Source organism: Aulonocara sp. 'chitande type north' Nkhata Bay, linkage group LG16 (genome assembly GCF_057382095.1).
Source record: "Aulonocara sp. 'chitande type north' Nkhata Bay isolate Kocher_YH1m ecotype deep benthic linkage group LG16, A_spYH_male_GT1.1, whole genome shotgun sequence".
Classification (NCBI taxonomy): domain Eukaryota; kingdom Metazoa; phylum Chordata; class Actinopteri; order Cichliformes; family Cichlidae; genus Aulonocara; species Aulonocara sp. 'chitande type north' Nkhata Bay.
Genome location: NC_141359.1, coordinates 24610782 through 24637270, shown reverse-complemented (window position 1 = coordinate 24637270; position 26489 = coordinate 24610782). Strand labels below are relative to the sequence as shown.

The window sequence follows — 26489 nt, the reverse complement described above, 5'->3', positions numbered from 1 at the left end:
CGAATGAAATGATCGATTTCCTTGTACTAAACTGTCATAGCATGGCATATCAAAAAATCTCTTTTCAATAAATAAATAAACTAATTTATTTAATTAAGAATTAAAATAAATAAATACATAAAACGCTTGAAAGTTAACATAATAATTATAAAAATACTCAAGATTAATAGTTAGATACAATGCAATAATTTTTATTTTCTACTCTCAGGCATAAATTAGAGTAAAGGTTAAGTTGTGATTCTGACGTCCAAAACAAAAAAGTTTCAAGAAATCAAATTAAAAAATTTTTATTCCGTCAAAATTATGATGGAAACTAAAGATTCTGAAATAGTAATTAAGAAAAAAAGCTTACTTTTGGAAGGGTTAATGGGTTGATATGGAAGCTTGTTTATGTTATTAAAAATAAACTTGTAATTCAAAACTCCGAGTTAATATTTTGACATTTTTAGTTATCTCAAACTTTTGAGTGAAGTATCTTGACATTTCCAGTTAGTCAGAAGTAAGGCAAAACTTTTAGATACTTAGTAAGTTGAAATTTTGAGATAATAACTTGAAATTTTAACTTAGCTCCCCCTCACATTTTTTCTCCACTGCTGGTAAATAAATTCCATATATTTGATCATAAATTTGAGTATTTCAGTTTAGTAACGATTACATGCTTTAAAACAATTTCTTTCTTGCTAATTTTAACCACTACTAATATACAAACTAAGATATTAGAAGGGACAAATACTTCTTCACAGCACTGCTGATAGCTAGCTTGCCAGATTTTATTGTTACAAAAAGAACAAAAAAATCAAAATAGCATAATCTACAAAAAAATCAAACAATATTAAAAGTACCATAGACCAATACTGAAGGCTTTAATATGTAAAGCAGTGCAAAAAATTTGAAATCGGATAATTAAGTTAATGTAAAGAAAAAAGATAAAAGACTAAGATCATGCAAAAGCAAATTGTAGCAAACAGTGGTGGAAATGACATAACAAATAACATGTGCACTGTACACTTAAGAAACAGCAGCAAGGAGGTTTGGAACAGAAATATGCATGTAATCATGTGTCCTGGTGTGCGTCGGATGTGTTCTCCGGTCACAAAAACAAGAGCTGTTGTACAATTTCATAAAGAATAACAGGAATATCCGTGTAGAGTCATCCAGGTCATGGGAATCCAAGGCGATTGGAAAGAAAGCGACTGGACTCCTTTAAAATTCTTGAAGATGTTAAATCTCTTGTCCGAGAAGATTCACTAGTTCTAATTTGCTCAATGTATGTCTTAGAACAGTGGGAATGATTTCCTGAAATGTTCTTTATGGCAGTGAGGTCGAATCAGTTTTGCAGCTTATCTGCAGATAAATCAGCATCAATAAACACAGCTAAGCATATATTCAGGCAACACATCAGTGCAACCGCTAATTTGCTTCTCTCTTACAAAAAGTGGCTTGAAGTGGCTTATGTGCCTTACTGAATAATGGAACGTAATCTCCTGTCAATCATTCTTACAGTGGCCTCAAAACATCTAGTGCATGGTTCATGTACCCGAGCCCACCTGGACTTAACAACATTGTGTCAGTATCTAAATATGAATATAATGAGAAGTAGAAAACACCAAACACCTGTTTACTGGTTTTTATTGAGTTTTATATATTTTACCCCCAGCTGCCTCCAAAAAAAAGTTATTACTAGGCCCAAATAAACCAGTTTAAGTATAAAAGTATGAAAAATACACAATTCTAGTTAGATCTGTGCATGGTGGGATGCTAAGAGGTTGAAGGTGGATATGGTTTTCTGTACTTGCTCTGCATCCACACCCGGCGCATTACTACTTTCTTTCCTCGGTTCACTTGCAGTCGTCTATCCTCTAGATTCTGAATTTCTTCCAGTCCAGCTTTGGAAAACAAATCATGAACCTCCTCTGTAAAACATAAAACACAACAGTCAGGAACCAAAATTTTAGTCCAGGTTCTCTTTCTGCCAAGAAAGCCATGACAACAGAAAACACGGTTTTGTGTGCATTACCGTGAAGCTGTTTTTTTATACATTCGTTTTCTTTTTTTACCAATTTTGGAATTGAGTTTTATCTGAGATAATGCATATATTTAACCATTCACCAATAAATGTAAATTCCATCTTTGTAAACACCACAAACTTGTATCATAGCACTGATCAGAATAGGGGTGTCAACACCCACACCCATACGTAGAAATACCTTTTGTGAAAAAATAAACACAGGTTCCATCTCCGCGTGTGTAGAAATTTTCTGATAGACATCGTCCTTGTTGTCAGAGACGAAATGACAAAGAATTTGTTTAAAAAGGAGAATCTCACACACAGACAAAGATGTATTAAGAATATATAAGAAATTAGGGTAAAATGATACAACGGGCATATCGGGAGGCTTACCTTTTTTAAAACGGAGTTGTGAGAAGTCGTATCTCCCATAATCACGGAAAAGGAGCACACCACCATGTTTCAGGTATGCAGACAGATGGTTCACAACGTCTTGCAAGCTGTCAATAAAATTTAGTTATTGGATAAATTATGTTATAATGCAGCAGGCTTGCAGCTAAAGTGATCCTTGCAGCCATCGGTAAAATATAGGCCAAGGAGAAATGCATTCACTGAGATACAACTGACTTCAGTCAGCAGTGCATTTGTATTAGCTTAACCCAAGTATATTACATGTGTTTCCCAAATTCATCTATACTTTTAGTGTCAAGCAAACCACAGAATATTCAATCTCTTGCAATTAACTGTATGGTTTATTATTTCCATTTCAAACTGGGGTTTATAATGGCATTCAAACAAAGGCTGGGCAATGGGATGGTTATGGAGGTTGTGGAGGGGGAGGGGCTGGCTGGCAGGTGATAAATGACATTAGGGTCTCCCATCTCTGTACTCTAAACCTCACCTACCGCTCTGGATGAATGGAAGAGAGCACAAATACTGCCAGAATAATATCCAGGCTCTGAGGAGGAAATGGGAAGGTGGCCATTTTGTCACAAATGTCATGGACGAAGGCGTGGCACACCGAGTCGTCATAGTCTGGGTGGTTCTACACAAGGAAAATAAGTTAGATTATATCTATTAAGCATGTCATTATCACATTGGTGTTGCAACTCATGTACAGTTCTGAGACATTTTCTCATGAACCTTCCTATCGCCTTGAAGCAGTCTGGTTATTCTTGTCTGAGAGCATCAAGAAGACATTTTCACCCAAATAACTGCCACTCAGTGGATGTTTTCTCCTTTTCAGACGACTCTCTGTAAACCCTAAAGATGATCCGTCCATTCATCCATCCTTCCTCTTGTCCAATTCAGGACTAGGATAGCCTGGAGCCTATCCTAGCTACTCTAAAGATGGTTGTGTGGGAAAATCCCAGTGGATCAGTTAACAAACAGTTAAATAGGTGTACATTACAAATTGGCTAGCAAGTGTGTAGGAATGCCGTCTTTTTTACATTACTAACATTGTTTTCTATGTGTGAGATTTATTTAATGTGGAGATATGTAACAGTGATGTTTTTTTCTTCTGCTACATTTCTGCACATGATGTCATATTTATCTATTCTGTGTCTGTCTAGGTAGAAATGTATGATAAAGACATTTTATTTATAGATCAGCTGTTCTTCATCAGCTGTTGAAATTAAATTATTTCCCAAAACATTTAAGGGACGGCAATATTTTGTAGATGACTAAATTATTATTATAATACAGTATACACTTTATATTTTCATACGAAACAGATGCTAACCTTAACCAGCTGAATGGCACGTGGCGAGAAGTCACAACAGTATAAAAATGAGTCTGTTTCTCTGTGGAAGAAAACAAACAGTTTAACAACTGGGAATCATCACATTACAACCACAAGTACTTGTAAAACACTAACAAAGTGATTTTGTGGCTCAACACATATTTTTTACAAGTGTCTTAATTGTTTTTTCTAATGTAGGTGATAACACAACTACTTCACAGAGAAATTTCCACTGTGTTCTATGTGTATGCTCTGCTCTCAGTCAACAACAGAGATGACAATAGAGACAATCAAATACTAAACATCTGTATGATCATTCATTAAAGAGAAACATTTTGACTTACTTGATGTTATTTACAATAGGAAACACACTGTTACCAACTCCACATCCAACCTGTGAACAGAAGAAAATGCAAAGCAGTTATTTAACATTATCTGTGTTGCAATAATATAACATGCACATCCTGTATAAAAAATTAAAACAAAAACAGAGTATATTAACACTTTTAAAAACCTCCAGGATCCTGAAGGATGCACGTTGTCCAGGAAAAGCAGAATCATCCACAGCAGCTTCATTCGTTCCTCGTGCAGCTTGTTGATAGGACTCCTGAATGTTAAAGGTGTCTGTATTCCTGTGATGGTCAATGGGATTGCACCGTTGATGTTTTCCAGTTTCGGTGTCCAATCTGGATGCACTACATAGTTGAATGACTGCTTGCTGATGACTGTGACACGTGTTTGTGCTCTGGCCTCTTTCACCTGAAGGCAGCAGCTCTGGGAATTCTAAAAACAGCCACCTGCGATCTTTGAAGAACTTGTCCTGGTGAATCTCATAAAACATGTCCCAGTACTGGCAAGCTGCTGTAACAAATTTACCTGCAAGGACAGAATTCAACAACTTTTTCATCATTTTTGTTTCCATGTAATTCCCAAAAATCTAATTAAATGTGTTAAAATATTTTATTCTTGCCTTGTTCGTTTAAAGGAAGTCGTACAGTGGAATTTTCCTCCGCCTTCTGCCGTGCATTTTCCTTGTCCTCCTCTGTCCATTGCACATGATCCCTAACATGAAAAACATTACTAAAGCAACTCCTGAATGTTAATATATCAATTTAACTATAATGACTCACAATTTAATTTGTTATAATTAGCTTTAATGTCATGAAATCCTGTGACCTATATTTTAGATTGTATATTATTATATATTATAGTATATTATTAGTATACTGGTGGTGGTCAGAGGGCCCGGTGGCACCAGTGTCCGGCAGCCTCGCCTCTGTCATGCGCCCCAGGGCAGCTGTGGCTACAATGTTGTTTGCCATCACCAGTGTGTGAATGTGTGTATGAATGACTGAATGTAGTGTGAAGCGCTTTGGGGTCCTTAGGGACTAAGTAAAGCGCTATACAAATGCAGGCCATTTACCATTATATATAACACATATACAATATACAAGCTACATGGTGTCTTCTTATTATGTGGAATAATAAACGCAACTTTTACACATATTCATTAAAGTCGCATCACTTACCACATGTTGTGCTTGAAGATCTCATCAGGACTGGTCAGAATCCGTGAACCCAGTGGAGCTGAAGGTCTACTGTCACTGCTCTTTAACCTCATAGAGAATCTGATGAAAACTGCAGCCACTTTGGCTACAGAGAACCTCTTCACTTTATTCATTTACTCTGTAAAAGTGCACATAGGTTTAAATACATACAACAATCCTTGGTCAGTACATCGCTGCCTAAAAAGACTAGTGGAAGCAATATCTATGTCATGCAGGGGAGGGATACTAGCATCGAAAGACGCTGAAGATGGAGCTGACACAAAGGAAGACCACAAAGAAGACTGATAAATGTAGTGAAGGAGGAAATGCACAGGGTTGCTGTTACAGAAGAGAATACTAAGGATAGGGTGAGATGGAGACAAATGAGCTGCTGTCGTGACCCCTAAAGACACCATCCAAATGTCTATTTAATGTTAATACATACATGTAAATAAAATAACAGAATACGATAAACTCTTCTTTTGCCCTGAAAGCTGGGAAATGTCCTGAAAATAGAAAATGCATGCATTTTGGTTTTTTTAAAAATCCCCAAAGCTAACGAAACTAAAATGAGCTCAAAGTCGTAGAATAGTAAAAGAAAACAAAAGTCAAGAATACATAAACATTTAAATACAATGCAACGAAATCCTTAAAAAAGAACCTAGTATAATACGTTAGCGTGACTCTTTAAAGTACATTAGCTCAAATTTAATACAGGAAAAACAAAACAGAAATAAAATAAATAAATGATTAAATACACATACACACAGAGAAATATGTTTAGCTAACACCGCTCAAATGCTTAAAAAAAGCTATATAGTTTGAATAATAATTCCTAAAATATAGAATCGGACTATTACTGCAAATAAAAACGGAAACTAAAGGATGCAGCTGATTTTTAAGTGTATCTCTGGTCAGGGTACGTGCAGACGAATGGGTGCGCTACAGCGGGACAGCGAGTGCGCTATTGTGCCGTAGAAGAAGACGCGTGTGAAAACATGGAGAGGGATGGGGTGCTAATAGAGTTAGCGGCTAACTAACAACACAACCCCAGTCGACAGGCGAAAGCAATGCTCGCCAACTTAACCCTAACAATTATATTTAACCCTCCATGCAACCTCCGAGCAGTTCCTCTGGGTCATATAGTAAACAAAACTTTTGGACGAAGTTGGCGACATGTCGAGGTTCCTTAGCTCACGCTAACCTAAGCTAGCTGTTAACTTTTCATGTTAGTCATTGGACGTGTGAGGTCGCGACGGCGTTGAAAACATGAAGCCTAGAAAACAGCTGTAGCGTGCTGGACTACAAAACCATACGGTGCTTACCTCGCTCTGGGTGGGCTGTTGTGGTCACTTCAGTCAGTCGATCTAGTCATGCTGCTAGCAGCCCCCAGTAGGAAAACGTACCACCTGCAGATGGCGCCACAGCAGAGAAAGGGGAGCGCTAACGCAGCTGAACTGCTGAGCCGGAGGAGCACGGGTCTTGGGAATACTAGGACTTTAATCAGACATAATTTGAAGATCCTGAGAGGTATTCTCCTTCAGGTAATGTTACAGTTTGTAGTGTTACTGCTTTCAGTTGGTGTTTTCCCATATTAATTATTGTTGCCATATTGTAGGAAAACCGGACTTTCACGAAAGTATGGAGCAAGACCTCAAAATCCACAGTAATGTACGAAAATTGCAAACTATACTTTGAAAACTACCAGCACTGCTACAGCTGGTGAGTATGGGGTCCTAACTTTAATTAGCTTCAGTTTTTAAACACGTATACATGCCAAAATATACACAGGACTATTTTGGTACGTTAAAGTAATCCTCCACTGGTCATATACACTATTAAAAATGAGTTGTTAAAAATCTACCTATACAAAATATTTTTTTTAATATGAAGTGTTCATATTACACTGGCCTGTAATATAAATTTATTTGGCACCCACTTAAGAGATATAGCCAGAGCCAAATGAAAATCATCACCTCTTTAATCACTTATGTAATGGATATATAATGTTTTAAAGCTTTTACTTGAGTGTATTAAATATTATTGTCTGTAGTGAGAGTAGGGATCAGGTGAAAGAGCCTGGAAAGGTTGAGGTATGCTCTGGAGAGAAGAGGAATGCAAATCAGAATACATGCGTGTGAATGAAAGGGAGATGGGTGTAACAGCGTAGCAAGTTGATGAGTTTTAAAAATAAAAAAATAAAAAAAAATGCGGAAAACCATTTAAAGCAGTGGAAGATATTGAATATTTTTTGTCTTATCTTATCTGGCAGGGAAAAGTATAGATGTCTGATGAATAACGTGAAAACAGGTGGGCCATGATATTTAATGTAAATGTGTACAATTAAAATAAAACCCATTGTGTCATTTTAACTTCGTCAGAAATTGTTGCTTTTGCGAAACAGTGATGTAGGATACAGAGGAGCAGATGATCTAAGGAGCTTTAATTGAAGTAGGAAAGTGTTGTGTATGCCCAATAACACTGACAAGCTGCTTATGTTTTATATTTTGTATATGTGTTTCAGTGTTCATGTTGAGCCTCAGATTTTGTACAAACTGCCAACGAGGTCCAAACAGGAGAAAATTGAAGATACATTGATGTGTCACAGCCCAGTTGTAAGTAAACATTAATAAACTGGGTGTTGCTCAGATAGAAAAATTTCAGACTGTTGTGTTACCTCTTTTTTTTTTTTTTGTTCTCATCCAAAGGAAAAATCCTTATCTTCTCCATCTGATCATAAACCAAGCCTCTTGGCTTTGACGGCCAATAACTGGCTAATTCGCCTTTCAGCTGAAACGGGAGAAGAACTGCAGAGAGTTTACCTCTCTCCAAACTATAAGTTCAGGTATCTCTACGGTTCTGATTTCAGTGTCCTTTGAGTGGAAAGTATTTTTAGATTTGGTTCATTTTAAAGCCATTTTAGTTTTATAGCTTGTTGTTATCTTGTAGATATCTTGGCTGGGATGTTTCTCAAGAGACATTTTATGTTAAATCTGTTCAAAACAAGGAAACACCTTTAGCCAGACAGGTAAAGTGAATACATGTATTTAAAGTATTTGTGTCTTGTAAGAGAAAGTCAATGATAAGTTAATGTTATATTTAAATTAAACATAGCTGTCACTAGCTATACGTGACTCTTATTTCATTTTTTATATTCTTTATATTTAAGGATTATTCTTTTTTCATCTTGTGGTTGTTGGTTTCAAATCAGAAGGTTGTTGTTGTTATTATTACTATTATTATTAGTAGTAGTAGTAGTAATTTATTGTTTGTGCAACTAGAAAGTTTATTAATTATTTATTTTTCTGTAAGTCCTATAAAAATGAAGAGAGGAGATGGAGACGTGACCTTTTTTCTGATTTATCCCACAGGCAGGTATCACTCAGAATACAGTGATGCACATCGCTATTTTTCACGTTTTCCCATTGGAAGTTATTGGTGTTATGGAGATCAATAAAAAAGTAAGTTTTTTGTTTGTTTGCTTGTTTTTTAAATACAGTTTACATTTTTTCAAATGTACATTTTTTTGGAGGTTTTTTCATTTAAAGGTTTTTTGTTTTGTTTTTCTTGTAGGTGTTTGGAAATGGTGTCATAGGTGCTGATCTGGTTCAAGGTGTCCTTGCACTGTATTACAGCAATAAGTCAGTGAAAATGTACAGCTTCGAGCACATTGTCCAAAGAGTAAGTCTGTGTTTATTTAGACATTAGTGAATGCATCAGAATTTGCATCAGGGGCGATCGTGGCTCAAGAGTGGGGAGTTCGCCTTGTAATCGGAAGGTTGCTGATTCGAGCCCCGGCTTGGACAGTCTCGGTCGTTGTGTCCTTGGGCAAGACACTTCACCCTTTGCCTACTGCCTACGCTTTGGGGTCCTTTAGGACTAGTAAAGCGCTTTACAAATACAGGCCATTTACCAATTTGATGTGATTTTTTTTAATAGAAAGTGTTTTATTATCATTCTGCTTAGCTTGCTTCTTACGTCTTTGGGATGTAAGAACATGATGAACATTTTCTTTGTTTTCAGTACCTGACAGAGAAGCTAACACTTGGAAAGCAGAGTCCTCTTCTTGGTGGCAAAACAGTCGGAGATGCACCGTTTGGTATCCCGTTAAATATTCAAATCACAGGTTGGTTTTTTTTTTTTTTTTTTTTTTAAGAACCAGTGGTATATGTGCTTAAAGTTGAGTACATGCATAGCTTCAAATAACTAATGAAGCCATTTTTGTGAGGCAGCTAATATGAAGAAAGTTGTCTTAAATCGAGCTGTAAGGGACCTGAAATGACTTCTTCAAGGCTGTGAACCATGTAAAATATGGTGCTTGATATGAACATGACATTAAACATATTTGGTTCTGTTTATTAACATCCCTATTTGCCGCAGCAGCTTTCTTCTGCTGCTGTTCCAGGGGTCACAGAGTGATAGCCACTCTAATCAAGAATGTTTTGCTTCACAAAGCGAGTATAATGTTTGTTTTTCCTTTCTCATTGCACAGATTGCCCTCCTGTACTTTTCAAGGTCTCTTGTGCTGAAAACAGTGTTCAGATTGGAGGAAACCCATGGCACTACATTTACACACCGCCTCGTAAAAAAGACGAGGGGACCTACCACATCTGCTCACTCAAGGACGGCACTATGGTATATTTAAAATTCCTCAACTATAAATTTACCTCATTATTACCTTTTAGTTATGGTTGTACTTTGAGTAAAACATGACAGTAATAAGTCAGTTTGTGGTAGAATGAGCTGTTGCTAAATTTGTCAGACCCTGGTGAGTTGTCATTGTAAGAAGGGCTCCAAATGTTTTTGACAGTCTTCCTATTCAGTCAGTGGACAGAGCAGGAGCGAACTAAACCTGTAATCACCTCACAATACTACCTTTGTGCTGATCTCTAAACTCTGCCTTCTCTCCCATTGAGAAGCCATGACATTGTATCAGATTATTTTCACATAATCTCTCCACTGAGTTGTTCATGTGGAAAATACCACACATACTTAAATAGAAAACAGGAGAATCAAGGGGGGGTATAACACTCTTTATACAGGGAGTGCAGAATTATTAGGCAAATGAGTATTTTGTCCACATCCTCTTCATGCATGTTGTCTTACTCCAAGCTGTATAGGCTCGAAAGCCTACTACCAATTAAGCATATTAGGTGATGTGCATCTCTGTAATGAGAAGGGGTGTGGTCTAATGACATCAACACCCTATATCAGGTGTGCATAATTATTAGGCAACGTCCTTTCCTTTGGCAAAATGGGTCAAAAGAAGGACTTGACAGGCTCAGAAAAGTCAAAAATAGTGAGATATCTTGCAGAGGGATGCAGCAGTCTCAAAATTGCAAAGCTTCTGAAGCGTGATCATCGAACAATCAAGCGTTTCATTCAAAATAGTCAACAGGGTTGCAAGAAGCGTGTGGAAAAACCAAGGCACAAAATAACTGCCCATGAACTGAGAAAAGTCAAGCGTGCAGCTGCCAAGATGCCACTTGCCACCAGTTTGGCCATATTTCAGAGCTGCAACATCACTGGAGTGCCCAAAAGCACAAGGTGTGCAATACTCAGAGACATGGCCAAGGTAAGAAAGGCTGAAAGACGACCACCACTGAACAAGACACACAAGCTGAAATGTCAAGACTGGGCCAAGAAATATCTCAAGACTGGTTTTTCTAAGGTTTTATGGACTGATGAAATGAGAGTGAGTCTTGATGGGCCAGATGGATGGGCCCGTGGCTGGATTGGTAAAGGGCACAGAGCTCCAGTCCGACTCAGACGCCAGCAAGGTGGAGGTGGAGTACTGGTTTGGGCTGGTATCATCAAAGATGAGCTTGTGGGGCCTTTTCGGGTTGAGGATGGAGTCAAGCTCAACTCCCAGTCCTACTGCCAGTTTCTGGAAGACACCTTCTTCAAGCAGTGGTACAGGAAGAAGTCTGCATCCTTCAAGAAAAACATGATTTTCATGCAGGACAATGCTCCATCACACGCGTCCAAGTACTCCACAGCGTGGCTGGCAAGAAAGGGTATAAAAGAAGAAAAGCTAATGACATGGCCACCTTGTTCACCTGATCTGAACCCCATTGAGAACCTGTGGTCCATCATCAAATGTGAGATTTACAAGGAGGGAAAACAGTACACCTCTCTGAACAGTGTCTGGGAGGCTGTGGTTGCTGCTGCACGCAATGTTGATGGTGAACAGATCAAACACTGACAGAATCCATGGATGGCAGGCTTTTGAGTGTCCTTGCAAAGAAAGGTGGCTATATTGGTCGCTGATTTGTTTTTGTTTTGTTTTTGAATGTCAGAAATGTATATTTGTGAATGTGGAGATGTTATATTGGTTTCACTGGTAAAAATAAATAATTGAAATGGGTATATATTTGTTTTTTGTTAAGTTGCCTAATAATTATGCACAGTAATAGTCACCTGCACACACAGATATCCCCCTAAAATAGCTAAAACTAAAAACAAACTAAAAACTACTTCCAAAAACATTCAGCTTTGATATTAATGAGTTTTTTGGGTTCATTGAGAACATGGTTGTTGTTCAATAATAAAATTATTCCTTAAAAATACAACTTGCCTAATAATTCTGCACTCCCTGTAGTATTAAGTGGAATGGATATCAGATTGTCAGTTGGTAAAGATAAGGGAGGTTTCCAGTTCCAGTTCAGCCTCCAAAATGTAGTTTAGGCTACGTCCATACGTATAATGGTATCTTTGAAAACAGAGATTTTCTTCTTCTTTTTTTAATCCTGTCCACACGTGCAGTTTTAAAAAATATCTCCCTTCACATGGAAACTCTAAAAGCCAAATGTTAGCCAATCAGAAATTTAGAAGCCTGGGAGGGAAAGACTAAACAGGGTTTTGTAACCTCACAAAACCTTAAGTAGTTCTGAAAAGTTTTTGTTTCTCTGGAAAGGCAGATAATTGTGTTACTTTTCAAGTGACATTTTCAAGTGCCTTCATCATTTCAAATGTTAATAACTAAAGACAGTATTTTGGCTGTTCTGTAGACGGGGTTCGTATAGGTGCTTGGAATCCTTTAATTTTAATATAGACTTTTCAAGGTTTGAAAAGTGCTTGAATTTCAGATGTGGTGCTTAAATGTGCATGAAACTGTATTAATTTCACCACAAATAACTATCTGACCGAATAGTTTTCTTATCAGATAAAGAAATAAAATGAGTCTAAAAGCAAAATTTCTCCACCTGGACTGCCTTGCATACGGTGGCCCCTAGAGACAAAGCACGTACAAAATCCAAAACACTTACAAAATCCAAAACACATGAAAACTCCAAAGCACAAACAAGTGCTGTTTGGCCCCCAGGGGTTTTCTGAGTGAAAATTTTCTGCTCGAAAATTAAATGACCAAAAAACTGGAGTATTTCTCTGCAATTACAAACTCTGTGTAAACAGTATTGGTGTCAAATAAAATCAAAATAAAGCTAACACTTGTGAGATGTCATCAGAGATGTGAATAATACTGCGGATGTTACTATGTCAAAGTTGCTGTGACTCAATCATAGAAAAATTAGATTTTTTTTTTTTTTATATCCCTTGCCTAATTTTAAAGTATTTTATAGCATATAACACCTTTGAAAATATTCTTTGGTTCCCATTTAACTCCAGAAAATCATAAATCAAAATATGGATATTACCTGTCCACAGATTCATGGTGCAGTAACTGCCTGGTGTCTTTGCTCTTTGTTTGGTGTTTGTAGAGATGGTTTACATGAGCTTTTAGCTGAGATTCAGAGGTTTCTGTGGACACTACTCATGTCAGCACTTATACAGTGGGGCAAAAAAGTATTTAGTCAGCCACCGATTGTGCAAGTTCCCCCACCTAAAATGATGACAGAGGTCAGTAATTTGCACCAGAGGTACACTTCAACTGTGAGAGACAGAATGTGAAAAAAAAAAAATCCATTTTTACAAACCAATTCTGGTTCATCAGTTTCACTCAACAATCGGCCATGTGCGTATGAAAACAAAGGCACTGCGCATGCGCGTTTTACTCCCATTCTATCGCGATATTTCATTTTCCTATCGTTGCCTAACATTATACCGGTATTACCGTGAACGGTATAATATGGCCCAGCCCTAGTTCTGGGATCTTTGCTCACCGTTCTCATGATCATCTTGACCCCACGGGATGAGATCTTCCGTGGAGCCCCAGATCGAGGGAGATTATCAGTGGTCTTGTATGTTTTCCATTTTCTGATGATTGCTCCCACAGTTGATTTTTTTCACACCAAGCTGCTTGCCTATTGTAGATTCACTCTTCCCAGTCTGGTGCAGGTCTACAATACTTTTCCTGGTGTCCCTCGAAAGCTCTTTGGTCTTGGCCATGGCGGAGTTTGGAGTCTGACTGTTTGAGGCTGTGGACAGGTGTCTTTTATACAGATGATGAGTTCAAACAGGTGCCATTCATACACGTAACGAGTGGGGGACAGAAAAGCTTCTTACAGAAGACGTTACAGATCTGTGAGAGCCAGAGATTTTCCTTGTTTGAGGTGACCAAATACTTATTTTCCACCCTAATTTACGAATAAATTCTTTACAAATCCTACCATGTGGATTCATGGATTTTTTTTTTCACATTCTGTCTCTCACAGTTGAAGTGTACCTCTGGTGCAAATTACTGACCTCTGTCATCATTTTAAGTGGGGGAACTTGCACAATCGGTGGCTGACTAAATACTTTTTTGCCCCACTGTATTTCTGACCTCGTGTTATAATCGATTAAACGTGATCTCCTCCCTTTTGCCCCCATTTTTGATGTTGTGGGTTCAATGATCAGGCATGACATTCTCATAATAAATCAGATAAAATACTGCAAATAATTAATCCTGCATTTGTGTGATTGAAATGTGTGTGCAGTGACACTGTTTTAAAGATTTGGCCTAAATAATTCTGGAGTGAATGAGCCTAAACATGATGACCTGACTAATGACACCATATCACCTGTGACACTCACACACGCACGTATGACTTTGCCAGTTTCAGCTGAAACAATTTCAGTGTTTCAAACCATGTTCCAGAGTTTTTAGTTCACCGTTCATGAGGTTTCAAGAAGAAAATGAAAGACAGATCTGAATGTTTGAAAGTGTTTTGGAAAAACTCTGTAAAGATTAGATGAACAATACTCAAAGGATAAATTCAACTGTTTTATTTTGTTAGATAAGTTGAAAAAAAAGTTAAACAAGCAAGTAAATAACGAAACAAGGTAAAACGAAGTAAGTTCAAAAAGTTAACAAGTAAATAACGAAACAAGGTTAAATGAGGTAAGTTCAAAAAGTTAACAAGTAAATAACGAAACAAGGTTAAATGAAGTAAGAGCAAAAAGTTAACAAGTAAATAACGAAACAAGGTTAAATGAGGTAAGTTCAAAAAGTTAACAAGTAAATAACGAAACAAGGTTAAATGAAGTAAGAGCAAAAAGTTAACAAGTAAATAACGAAACAAGGTTAAATGAGGTAAGTTCAAAAAGTTAACAAGTAAATAACGAAACAAGGTTAAATGAGGTAAGTTCAAAAAGTTAACAAGTAAATAAAGAAACAAGGTAGAGGAGAGAAAACCCCAACAATCCCCTCTGAGCAAGCACTAGGCGACAGTGGGGAGGAAAAACTGCCTTTAAACGGGCAGAAACCTCCGGCAGAACCAGGCTCAGGAGGGGGCAGTCAACTGCCGGGACTGGTTGGGGGGTGAACAGAGGTGGAGCAAGACGAGGCTACATCAGTTGAAGAAGCAGTATTGTCCCTCTACCGGAAAAAGCTGAAGAATCTTTTCTTCTTTTTCATGGACTTTTCCACGAGCGCCTTTTTGTCCAGGATGAGGGTTCTCAACTCCTCGATGGTTTCTGTGTTTTGCCTCTCTAGTTTCTTGCATGTTTGTTCCACCTGTTCTAATGTTGCTTGTGTTTCTTCAAGCTTTTCTTTGAGGTCTTTGGATGTTGCCTCCTGTGTCAGCTTTGCCTTCTGCAGGTCTGCATTTCTCACTTGATCTTCTTTGTGCAGGCCTTCTAGCTGCTCATTTCTTTTCTGGATATCGCGGAGCGTACACTGCAGGTCCTCATGCGTTTTGTCTTGTTTTTGCTTTTGGGCCTGCATTTCTGTGTTTTCCCGCTTCAAGTTGTTGAATTCCAACAATATCCCCTTAATGAGCTCTGAGTTGTTTTTGGCCATGTGATCAATCTTTTTCTGCATGTGTGAGCATCGTTTTTCTAGTGTTTCCTTTTCTCCCTCCAGCTCACTTGTTTTGACCTTCAGTTCATCACAGAATCCTTGCAACTTTTGATTTTTACTCTCAAAGTCCTTGATAATGCACTTTTCTTCTGGCAGTCTTTCTTTCTGTTGCTCTTTCTCTTGAAGGAGGTCTTTATTTTGGACCAATGTTTGTTCCAACTCTGCCTTCACCATTCTGTACTTTTCCTGCATGCCTTGGAGCTCGCGCTGCAGGTCTTTTTGCTTTGTGTCCTGTTGTTCCTTCTGTTGGAGGACTTCTTTATTTTTTTCTTCAGCTTCATCAAGCTTTCTTTGGAGCAGGTGATTCATTTGGTCCATGTATTGCAGATCCCACTCCATTTTATCAGTCGTCGCTTTCCTGCCTTGAAGCTGCTCGGACATTTCTTTAACTTCAGCGCTCTTTTTCTTGTTTTCTTTGATGAGGGATACAATCTGCTCTCTGGCTTGAGCAAACTTGATCCCCCAGCCCTCATTAATAATGTTGATGTCGGGCTGGCGCTGTAGTGTTTCTTCCAGGTGTTTGTTTTGTGCTTCCATCTGTAAGCACTTCTTCTCCAGGTGACGTTTTTCTTCTTCAATTTGTCGAATTTTGTTCTGGAGATGGTTGTTTTCATTCCTACTCTCCTGTAATGCCCTTTGGATGGATAAGAGGCCATTTGGAGAAATTGGCCGGCCACGCGTGGAAGGAGAGGCGGCGAAATCTTTTTGTCTCGGTTGCCGTAATCTTGGATACATGTTGGCGTTTGTATCCGATGACTCTGAGAGGTTTCCAAATTTTTCTGTAGTGAACGTTTGAAGGCTGCAAACACAAAGGCTGCGAAGAAACGAACTGAAAATTGCTGTTTCTCACCCCTATTTATAGAAAAACTTCAAAGGATCCTTGTGACATCCTTGTGACATCCTTGTGACATCATCACTCCTAAGCCAATCAGATTGTCACATGACATTTTGGAATGTGGAATGGGGATATGTTTTTTTTTAAACAGTTTTCAAATGTAACTTAATATTTAAGTGTTTCTTACTTGACCCGCTTAGTCGATTAAAAAGTTAATTGCCACGAACACCCCTAATGTTATATAACAGACCACAGAAAAAAGACAGGTTTTTTTCTACGTGACAGAGCTATAATAAATGTTTTGTTTTTTTTTAATTATCCTACTTTTTCTAAAAGGGAACATTATTTAAAGAATATGTATTTAATTAAAAACTCTGTATTCATCTAAAGGGTATACCAAGAAGGGTGAGCTTCCTGCTTGAAAAGGAAATGACCAAAATAAATGTATTTCTCTGCAATTACAAACTCTGTGTAAACAGTCTTGGTGTCAAAATAAAGCTAACACTGGTGAGATGTCATCAGAGCTGTAAATATTACTGCAGATGTTACTATGTCAAAGTTACTGTGACTCAAACATAGAAAAAAAGATTTTTTATTTCCCTCACCTAATTTTTAAAAGTATTTTATAGCATATAACACGTTTGAAAATATGCTTCGGTTCACATTTAACTCCAGAAAATCATAAATCAAAATATGGATATTACCTGTCCACAGATTCATGGTGCAGTAACTGCTCTTTTAACTGTCTGGTGTCTTTGCTTTGTTTGGTGTTTGTAGACATGGTTTACATGAGCTTTTAGCTGAGATTCAGAGGTTTCTGTGGACACTACTCATGTCAGCACTTATATTTCTGACCTCGTGTTATAATTAGAGATGGACCGATCCGATATTATGTATCGGTATCGGTCCGATACTGACCTAAGTTACTGGATCGGATATCGGAAAAAAATAAAATATATATGGAGCGACTGCCTCTTCTTGCTGCGACTTCAATCATGAAACTGATCAATGATCAGCTGATCGGCTTTTCTGTCGCGAGTCCGTGTCTCTTGTTTGCTTTTGGCCCACTTTGCACCAGAAAGAGGAAACCAGCAGCTGAACAACAGCAGCACGTTTAAGCTTGATCAGCTGTTGTTAGAATTTATTTATTATTACTTTCTACTCGAGGATCTTTTTCTACGTAGCTGACGCTGGTAACTGTGCAGGGGCGGATCTAGCAAAGTTTAGCCAGGGGGGCCGATAGGGCATTAACAGGGAAAAGGGGGCACAAAGACATACTTTTCTTTGTTATTCTCATTTAAAATGTCGAGCTTTTAATAAATAATTATCTGACACCCAAAGTTTTAATTTGATGTAAAATGAATAGAAGTCCATTACTGTATATAGTAACTATTAAGTCTAATATACCCTAGTAAGCTATTTATTCCTTTGGGAAGGTACCATCTGTGCAGTCTGCAATTTTGTTGAAGAAAGATGTTGAATCTATTTAATATTTCTTGAAAAATAATTGATTTCTGTGCATTTTTTTTCACACTGCATCAAATTAAGGTTGATTACGTCGATTAAGCATCATGAGTTGGAGTGTGAGGGGTGGTTCCCTATTTTTTATTTATTTATTTTTGTCTTTGCTGGGAGTTGGAACCCTATTAGTTAGGTTGCTTAATATTTATGCTAAGTACTCTTTAAAATACCAGAATAGGGAGGATGGTGTAGGTTTAAGTTTATTAGATTGATCAGTATTGCTGAACTATGAAATATTCTCTTTTGCATACAGGTATAACAGAATAGCTTTAGTGTAGTTGTTGTTTTAAACTTGAGTATGAACTTATACAAAATGCAGCAAGATATTTAAAAAACAGTTTTGTTGATTAAAAAACACTATATCGGATTCATATCGGTATCGGCAGATATCCAAATTTATGATATCAGTATCGGTATCGGACATAAAAAAGTGGTATCGTGCCATCTCTAGTTATAAACGATTAAACGTGATCTCCTCCCTTTTGCCCCCATTTTTGGGGGATGTAGGTGCTTAACTAGTTAAAATAACAAACATCTGTCTCCTTTTTTTGTGTCACATTAGAAAGAAGCATCAATATCTGATGAGAAGACTTATTAATTTGGCCTTGCTGTGTATTATTGGAGCGTTTGGTGCAGTTTTCTTCTTTTGTGGGGTTGTTTTTGTTCAAGTGGAGATGAATATCTTTAACAAGTTGATTTGTTCACATTTGTAATTTTAATTTTTAAGAGAAATTTGTTTTTTGAGTTTGTACACTATATGCATAGTGCACCATTTCCTTTTTCAGTATTTGTCTTTGGTGCAGTTTTCTATGTTTTAACAAAAGGGGAACAAAGGACATTTAAGTCAAGCTAAAATGATTTGTTTTCATTTTTACTTGGCCTTACTGAGGTGATGATAAGCGGAACATGCATTCTTTTTTTATTTTTTCTAGTAATGTGCTGGAAAAGCTTAAAAATGGACCTTGAAAGTTAAATTTATTTAAAACCAACATCTGGATTTGGGTTGTGAAAGCGTCTGTGTTAAATGCAGAAACCACATCCGAAGTTCACTCTGACGCCTCTGTCTTTCTAAATGGAGGGACAGAAACTGCGCCTGTATATGTAAGAGTGTAAAAAATGCAGATAGTCAGATTAACAGCAATAGTATTTTGTCTATGTCCGCCATTATAGAAATTAATCTAGTGTAAACAATAACGTGGCGCACAGCGTGACATCAAAAACGGTGCACACCTTTGACGTTGCGTGAGTAAATCTCCGTTTTCCTCGTCGCCTAAATGCAAAAAGTGAGTTTTCGAAAATCTTCACGCTGGCAGGAGTTTTAAAAAAATCTCTGTTTTCAGTGACACAAAACGCCATTTACATGTGGATGAAAGGCCCAAACGGATAGAATCATAAAATCTTTTCAAAAATACCCATGTACATGTGGACATAGGCTTAGACTGTCCACTAATGTAACCTTGGGAATGTGTCTGTCGTGGGTCTGTTACAATGTTCTGCACTGTTGTTTTTTTGTTGTATCTGACTTCCTGTCTTTCTCACCTGCTCTTTGCATCTTGACCTTTTTGTCAAGAAAACAGACCTGATGGAAAGAGCCTTTAAGTTGTGTGCTAATTAGAAACTGTAAGAAATCTGCATCTTTTGCGTTCTGATTTTATTAAATTAGGCAACAAACGGAGTACAAGAGATGGACTCCTACTCTCTTGAGAACGACGGGATCTTCTTTCATCCTGATGATTCAGGAAGAATTATCCATGTGGGACCTGTCACCATAAAGTGAGTGCTCCGGTATTTATTTAACATCATCATATTATCTTGTTTGACAAATATACTTATTGTACAATATTTGTGTTTTGGTTTTTTTATATTCCAGTGTCCTAAAAATCCTCGGTGAACTGAACAGTGCTCTGCCATCTAAGGTCGTTGAGGATTTCTCCCTGAAAACCCACCGAAACAATGTAAGTGTAAAATTTATTTGCTTGAGATTTTTAGTTGCTGTCCTTTGCTTTCTGAATAAATGTAATTGACCTGCGATGGATCAGCCTTTTACAATAAATCAGCCTGGCTACAACAGAGATGGAAGTCTCCTATAGAGGTGAATTGTATGCGTATAGTTTATAATTTCAGAAAATGTAAAGTTTATGCTTTCCATCTCTTGTAGCCTATCTCCCAAGTCACTGTGACCTCATCAGGCCGCACAGTAAAAAAAAGATTTCAACAACTGGATGATGACCCATCTCAAAAGGTAAAAATAGGATCTAATTAAATTACTAACTTAAATACCAATATATGATTGTGACAGGAAGTGAATAATATTTTTATTCCTCTTACAATGCAGTAAGGGTCCTGACATTCTTGTTAATTACTTGAGTGACTTGATGCACTATGACAGAGCATACATACCCCTCTGGAGTACACCAGTAGGCTCCTCCTGTAGGATGTTGTGGCTTGCCTCACCATAAAAACAGAAAGGTGTTGACAAAATCTAAAAACTCCCAAGATCCCAATCAAGAATTCACAGCATGCCAGAACAAGCAGACCGTCTGCTGCCGTCATTTTTGAAGCCAGACACCACGAGACATCCCCCAAAGTCCCTTGCATGCCCCAAGGGTTTGGATGACAAAACGGATCCACAAATCCGGATTAAGTTGTTCTCTTATTTAAACCAAGAAGCAAACACAATATCAACATTTTTATTATTTATTTAGTTATATTTATTTATATATATATATATTTGTTTCTTAATATAAATAAGATCTTTTTCTTCTTATTTATTCAAAAAGCGATATATATTAGTTTTTCCTCTGTAATAGACCTAAACAAAAAAAAATTCCGTTGACAATTTTATCCATCATGGCAGACATGACTCAATCCTGCCTACACTTCCTCTCCTGTAAATACCTCTTAATACTGCAAATCTGCAGCTAAAACTAGCAAACTGATGCAGGGTTTATTTCTCTTTGCAGCTGAATTTTCATGCAAAACAGTTTTTTCTTCCCCAATCAGCTGTAAGACGCTGATGAGGTATTGTCAACACCCCACCAGGCTTAAATAGATTTACAGCTCAGTGATAAAAATTCAAAATGAATGAGGATCTTAAGTCGAATTCAGTCATCATACAAGAGCCTCTGTCCTTAAAAACACCTTTCAGAGGTTTCCTGGCTCAAAATGGGCCTTTGGAGGTGAGTATGTATGTAACCTAAATTGGTCTCCATGTAACATAAGGCAGAGAGCGAGTGGGAGTTTCCATTTCCTGGGGGAAAGCCAAAGCCTCTTTTGTGTGCGCCAAAATATTTTTAGAAGAATAAAAAAAACCCTGCATATTTATTTAAAGTGCAGAATATTCAGGATGGCAGCTCAATTGATTTTTATACATTTAATTGTCCTTACACATTTCCTCAGGTGAGATATGTGTTGGGTAATGTCCTCTGAAGAATTTCATTGATAAGCTTTCAGGTTTAAACACTGCAGGCAAGTAGAGCTGTTCATTAAAGAGAACATGGTACGTAGCACTTAATTCACAACGGCCTTTTGATTATGCAGACTTTCCGAATGGTGGAATATGAGGATGAGCTTGACCTTTTGGCAATCGTGGTAACCAATGGCGAGGAGGGAGAAGGAAGAGCGTGCATCCAACTCCATGACAACCAGACCGGACAATTACTGCGGACGATCGATTTGATTGAAACCTGGGATGAGGTGAGTAACTTGACATGAGTATGCAAACATCAGGGCGAGTAGTCTGGATGTGGATTAATGTGTGCTCTTCTCTTTTGTTTCAGACAAATAAAAACGAGGTGTTCTTCGACAAAGACACGATTGTTCATATTGAACAAAAGAACGCCAAGTTCTGCTGCCATGTTTACAAACTGTTCACCACCAAAACATAAGCGGTGCAAAACTGAATCAAAGCTGCTGTAAAGCTTTTCATGATCACTTAAGATTTTTTTTAATATGATTTCCTTCTCCTATATATATATATATTTTTTTAAATATATGGATCTTTGCATCCTAAGTTCATATGATTACTCTTGATTATCACTATTTTTTTTTCTGTTATGATTATTCTAAGTCTGTACCATTAAACTTGATCTGACTTTTTTCCTTTATTCTAAAAATAAAATAAAATATTTTTCCAAGTTGCTCTGTATTTCAGCCTTCTCTTTTTCCGTCATGCATATCCAAATTGTAAGATATTGATATTTACTCTGAGCCAGGATCTGAGATAGTTATGCGATTGTTTGCTTGATGTTAACAGTCAGAGCTGATGAAATTGCTTGACGCCATCCTAATGATGTACGTTTCAGAAAAGTGATTTGCCAGCTGCAGTGCACTCATGCAGATTAAATGTGGTGACAGTGTCACACTTCACAAATGATTGTCGCATGCAAATTGCGGGTCTATTTACATGCATGGGTTACAGATATGAGGTTTTGATTTTCCAAAAAGTCTCCAAATTAACGTGAAAGGAAAATCTCATAACAGGAACAGGAGTCTTATGTATACCAAGTTTCTATAATTTTTTATAAAGAGTTTCTGTATTCAATATAAGATGTAATACAAGAAAATAGAATGTCACAATGGGAAGTTAGGGTGATCACGTGTTTGTCTTGTCCCACATATTGAGATAGTATCACACATTTTGATTGACTTCAGTTTACAAAAAAGATGCGATGGTATTAAATATCTTAATTTTAGCTCTTAAATATGCTCATAGGAAATTAAAAGTAGCAGTACAATAAAGTATGTCTGTTCTTTACTGCATAGATCCCCAAATTGAAACCAGTTAGTTTGTGTGTTCTAGCTAACCTTTAAGTTAGGTTTATCAAAAGCATATATTATCTCACAGAATTAGTCAAATTTCCTTTGCAAATCTTGACACTTCTCAAAAATTAAAGGAGGACTTTAGGGATATCAATCTGTCACAGTGTGAATCCTTTTCCCCTGTCTTGGCACAAAGTCACAGCGGATGTGGTGGAGAGGTAACAACAAGACAACCCCTCCCCAAAAGGAAATGGTTTAGCAGAACTGTTCCTTTTCCTGTATCCCTTCTGACAGAAACATGCACGAGTAGGTCATTTTGTGGGCAGTGACACTGGCAGTGTTTCCACTGTCATTTACATGAAGAAGCAGATATTGGTCCTGCTGCTGGGTTGATCCCATTCTTTGGCGCTGTCCAGCTCTCCTCATGTAATGGCACACTTGGTGTCTCCTCTAAATTCTTGAAACTATCCTTGGAGTATGTTTGGTAAATAATAAGAGAGGAAAACAATGTTCCAACATGAGAAGTTCTGTTTTGTATTCATTGTAAACAGTTTGTGTTTTCTGTCTTCTTTTTTTTTTTTTTTTTGTAAACTATATCCACAAATACCCAATAAAAATATTTTGAATAAAAAAACGATCCTTGGAGTCACAGCAAACCTTGCAACAGCACATATGGATGTTTCACCCTTGAGGAGCTGGACTACCTCTGTAACCCAAATGGGCTGAAGGTACTGACACCAACAAAAAGCAAAATAAAATAAGAGAAAAGAAATCAGCCAGGAAGGATAAGAAAAGAGCAATGATCTGTGGCCACCAGCTGCAAAACCACTCAAGTGTTCTTCTTTAATAAGTTTTTAAATAATGAATCTTCAGTTGTAACAAAAGTGGCTTTGAGCTTGTTTGTAGGATTATGTGTCTTAATGTTCCAACCCTAAATGTTGTAGCTGTCTGTCAGGGTAAGTGACACGTTAATATTTACAGTGTAGGTATAGCTTTAAAAGAAAAGAGCAAAGGGTTGTCTTCATGTTTTCTTTGTAATGTGTCTTGTGGTGCATTAGTAAGATATAAATAGGGGGGATAATGAGAAAAGTGCCTATTCATAAAACGCAGTACAAAGCAAAACCAGAGCCACAGATGTCTAGTCATGCCCACATGACTGTTTCTTTAATCCCGCTGGAGCTCAGACTTTGAAGGACTGCGTAGACGTGGAGTTGTGTTGTAACGGGAGTCAGAGGGTGACGCAGCACCAAAAAAAACCCCAAAACATCTTATAAAACCGATCCCAGACTCTCTTCTGTAACGACAAAAGTTGCAAAACACCCTCCCTCCAAACGTTTTCTCAGCTCGGGGTCACGTGACCGCGGTCCCTCCTCAACGGGCAGCGCTGAGTTGTAAGTTGTTATTGTACCTGACAGCAGCCGCTCCGGTCCAGTCTCTGCCTCTCCCCCGCTGCAGACGCCGATGGAGAACCTGAAGCACTTCTTGCTGGCTTTGTGTGCCGCCACCGCCGCCGGCTTTGTTTCCATAATCTTCGTCTTCAGATGGGTTCTGTATTTTAAGGAAGGTTTGGCCTGGGATGGAGGGCTCGCCGAATTCAACTGGCATCCGGTATTAATAGTCACTGGATTTATTTTCTTGCAGGGGATAGGTAAGAAGGGTCTTTATTATCTTTATAAGACATAATTGAGACTAACTGTTGAAAGTGCACTTCTTTTTCTTATACCACGACATCTGCGGGATTAAAAGGTGCAAATAAAAATCCAAAATTGACGTCCTCCTTCACATTTTTCAAAGACTTTTTCAAAGTGGGCTGGCATGGATTGCTTGCCTGCCTGATTCTAGCCTTCATTGCGTAATGAGGGAATCACAAGCTGGCAGTACACTCGTCCTTCATCTAAAGAGAGAAACTTATGATTGAACATGCACTGTGACATGGCATATAGATTTTACATGCATTACAACACCTGTGTGCTTTTTTTCCCCCCCATATGATTTTCATGAGGCTATGAGACCCAAACATTACATCCTAAATAGTATAAAGCAAGTAAGCCTACAACTTTAGAAATATGTAGTCAAATTTATTTTATTTTAATTAAAAAAAAAAAAAAAAAAAAAAAAAAAGCTTTATTGTTGCCTTAAGTTGTTGCTAACTGCCTGTCTTACTCTCTCTTGCAGCAATAATAGTCTACAGGCTCCCCTGGACCTGGCAGTGCAGCAAACTCATGATGAAGTTCATTCATGCAGGACTGAATTTGTTAGCCTTCGTTTTTGCTGTTATAGCCATGGTGGCAGTTTTTGACTTCCACAATGGTGCCAACATTCCCAACATGTACAGTCTGCACAGCTGGCTGGGCCTCACGGCTGTTATACTGTACGGTCTGCAGGTAAATAGATGCAATCATTTGGTATTTTTAAAGCAGTTACAACAAAGACCTACTTTTGTTACATATTGAAGATAAGAGTGTCGTCTAACATTTTACCTAAGAAGCACAGTTATTGCAGGGTTTTTGTAGCTACTACTACCATTAGACTGGACTGTTAACACATCTAAAGTATAACAGTATAGCTTTCTCATTTTTCTCTGAACCTCTTACTGGTGGTTCTAAAAGACTAAGTCATAGTGGACAGCAGTCTTCAGATCTGAAGTGGGTTTTATCTGTCTCTCTCTTTCAATGGGCAGCTTGTTCTTGGAGTTGGCATGTACTTGATACCAGTTACACCTGTGTCCTGGAGAGCAGCGTTTATGCCTCTCCACGTCTACAGCGGTCTTTTACTTTTTACCAGTGTCATAGCCGTGGCACTTATGGGCATCACAGAGAAACTCATCTTTGGCCTGTAAGTATTAAAATAGAGAGTGAGAGTAGTTAAAAATGAGATGAATACAGTGTAAATGCTGAACAGTGAGAATAACTTTCCTCTGTTTACATCACAAAAGGAAAGACCCAAAGTATAAGGATTCTCCCCCAGAGGCAACTTTTGTGAACGTACTGGGAGTCCTCCTGGTGCTTTTTGGAGGTCTGATTCTTTGGATTGCCACTCGAACATCTTGGAAACGCCCCAGTGACCAGATCTTGCATAGTCTGCATACCAATGGGGGAGGTGAGGACAACAGTAAAGTCGCTTCAGCATTGTCTCAACTGCCGGATGGATCTGATGCTTACGGTGCTGGAGATGCCAGGAAGAGGAGTAACAAATTTGATGAACAGGTTAACTGATAGAAAAAGTAAAAAAAGAGTGGATTAATGTATGTGCAACCAGTTTAAACGAACAAGGGAAATCAAAAGGAACGCATCAAATTGTTACATTCCTGTACCGCTCTTCGTTTCTTTTTAGTTTTCACTCTCGCACCTTAAAGTACTTTATTTTGATTTTTTTTTCATTTCTCCAGTGTTTATGTAAGTGCATGTAAATAATGGTGAGCTACTACTGTATTAAGATTACACAATGATTTAAAAATAGGCATACACTGCACAATTTAATCACTGCAGGTTTTCTATACACTAAATACTCTATTGTATTTTCTTAGTTTGATACTGACAGTATATTTTATAATAAACATTTGATACATATAAAATGTCTCCATTATTCACATTGTAAATTTAAATCAGTAGTGAAAGAGAGAAACTACATGCTCTTGATAGTGATTGTATTGTTATTATTGTAGATGTTAATATTTTTTTAATATATATATACATATATTATTTTGCATATGTGAAAAAAAAACGTGGAACATTTAAAACAGTACTAACCAGGTGCACTAATTAGAAAAAAAGAAAGAAACCAAGGTTGTCAGAATCACTTCTTTCCTTGCCAGCAGGGTGAAGGAAAAGTTC

The 26489-nt window shown here is 37.6% G+C and overlaps 4 protein-coding genes across 6 annotated transcripts; 2 read left to right on the top strand and 2 right to left on the bottom strand.

Moving 5' to 3' along the window:
* Nucleotides 1-749: 749 nt before the first annotated feature.
* On the bottom strand, nt 750-6906 carry mettl8 (methyltransferase 8, methylcytidine). 2 transcript variants are annotated; one of them, XM_086266665.1, is made up of 11 exons: nt 6625-6906; nt 5745-5805; nt 5282-5438; nt 4723-4814; nt 4267-4628; nt 4097-4146; nt 3753-3813; nt 2914-3053; nt 2402-2508; nt 2208-2273; nt 750-1913 (listed from the first exon to the last, which is right to left on the bottom strand). In XM_086266665.1, exons 3-11 carry the CDS (start codon nt 5431-5433, stop codon nt 1759-1761), a joined length of 1185 nt encoding a protein of 394 aa, XP_086122791.1. In that variant the 5' UTR covers nt 5434-5438; nt 5745-5805; nt 6625-6906; the 3' UTR covers nt 750-1758. The 2 variants fall into 2 exon arrangements, with proteins under 2 accessions (XP_086122791.1, XP_086122790.1); XM_086266664.1 differs by lacking the exon at nt 5745-5805 and having other exon boundaries at nt 6625-6905.
* dcaf17 (ddb1 and cul4 associated factor 17) lies at nt 6253-22036 on the top strand. Of its 2 annotated transcripts, none has more exons than XM_086266661.1 (14): nt 6253-6843; nt 6918-7021; nt 7824-7914; nt 8008-8144; nt 8249-8327; nt 8671-8760; nt 8873-8980; nt 9323-9425; nt 9792-9934; nt 19559-19668; nt 19766-19850; nt 20054-20137; nt 21436-21591; nt 21675-22036. In XM_086266661.1, exons 1-14 carry the CDS (start codon nt 6673-6675, stop codon nt 21780-21782), a joined length of 1569 nt encoding a protein of 522 aa, XP_086122787.1. In that variant the 5' UTR covers nt 6253-6672; the 3' UTR covers nt 21783-22036. The 2 variants fall into 2 exon arrangements, with proteins under 2 accessions (XP_086122787.1, XP_086122788.1); XM_086266662.1 differs by having other exon boundaries at nt 6695-6829.
* LOC147311598 (uncharacterized) lies at nt 14758-16691 on the bottom strand. The gene has a single exon (XM_086266663.1). It carries the CDS (start codon nt 16272-16274, stop codon nt 15057-15059), a length of 1218 nt encoding a protein of 405 aa, XP_086122789.1. The 5' UTR covers nt 16275-16691; the 3' UTR covers nt 14758-15056.
* Nucleotides 22037-24012: 1976 nt separating the features above from the next.
* On the top strand, nt 24013-26230 carry cybrd1 (cytochrome b reductase 1). Its single transcript, XM_086266444.1, has 4 exons — nt 24013-24304; nt 24832-25040; nt 25337-25491; nt 25592-26230. Exons 1-4 carry the CDS (start codon nt 24118-24120, stop codon nt 25869-25871), a joined length of 831 nt encoding a protein of 276 aa, XP_086122570.1. The 5' UTR covers nt 24013-24117; the 3' UTR covers nt 25872-26230.
* Nucleotides 26231-26489: the final 259 nt, after the last annotated feature.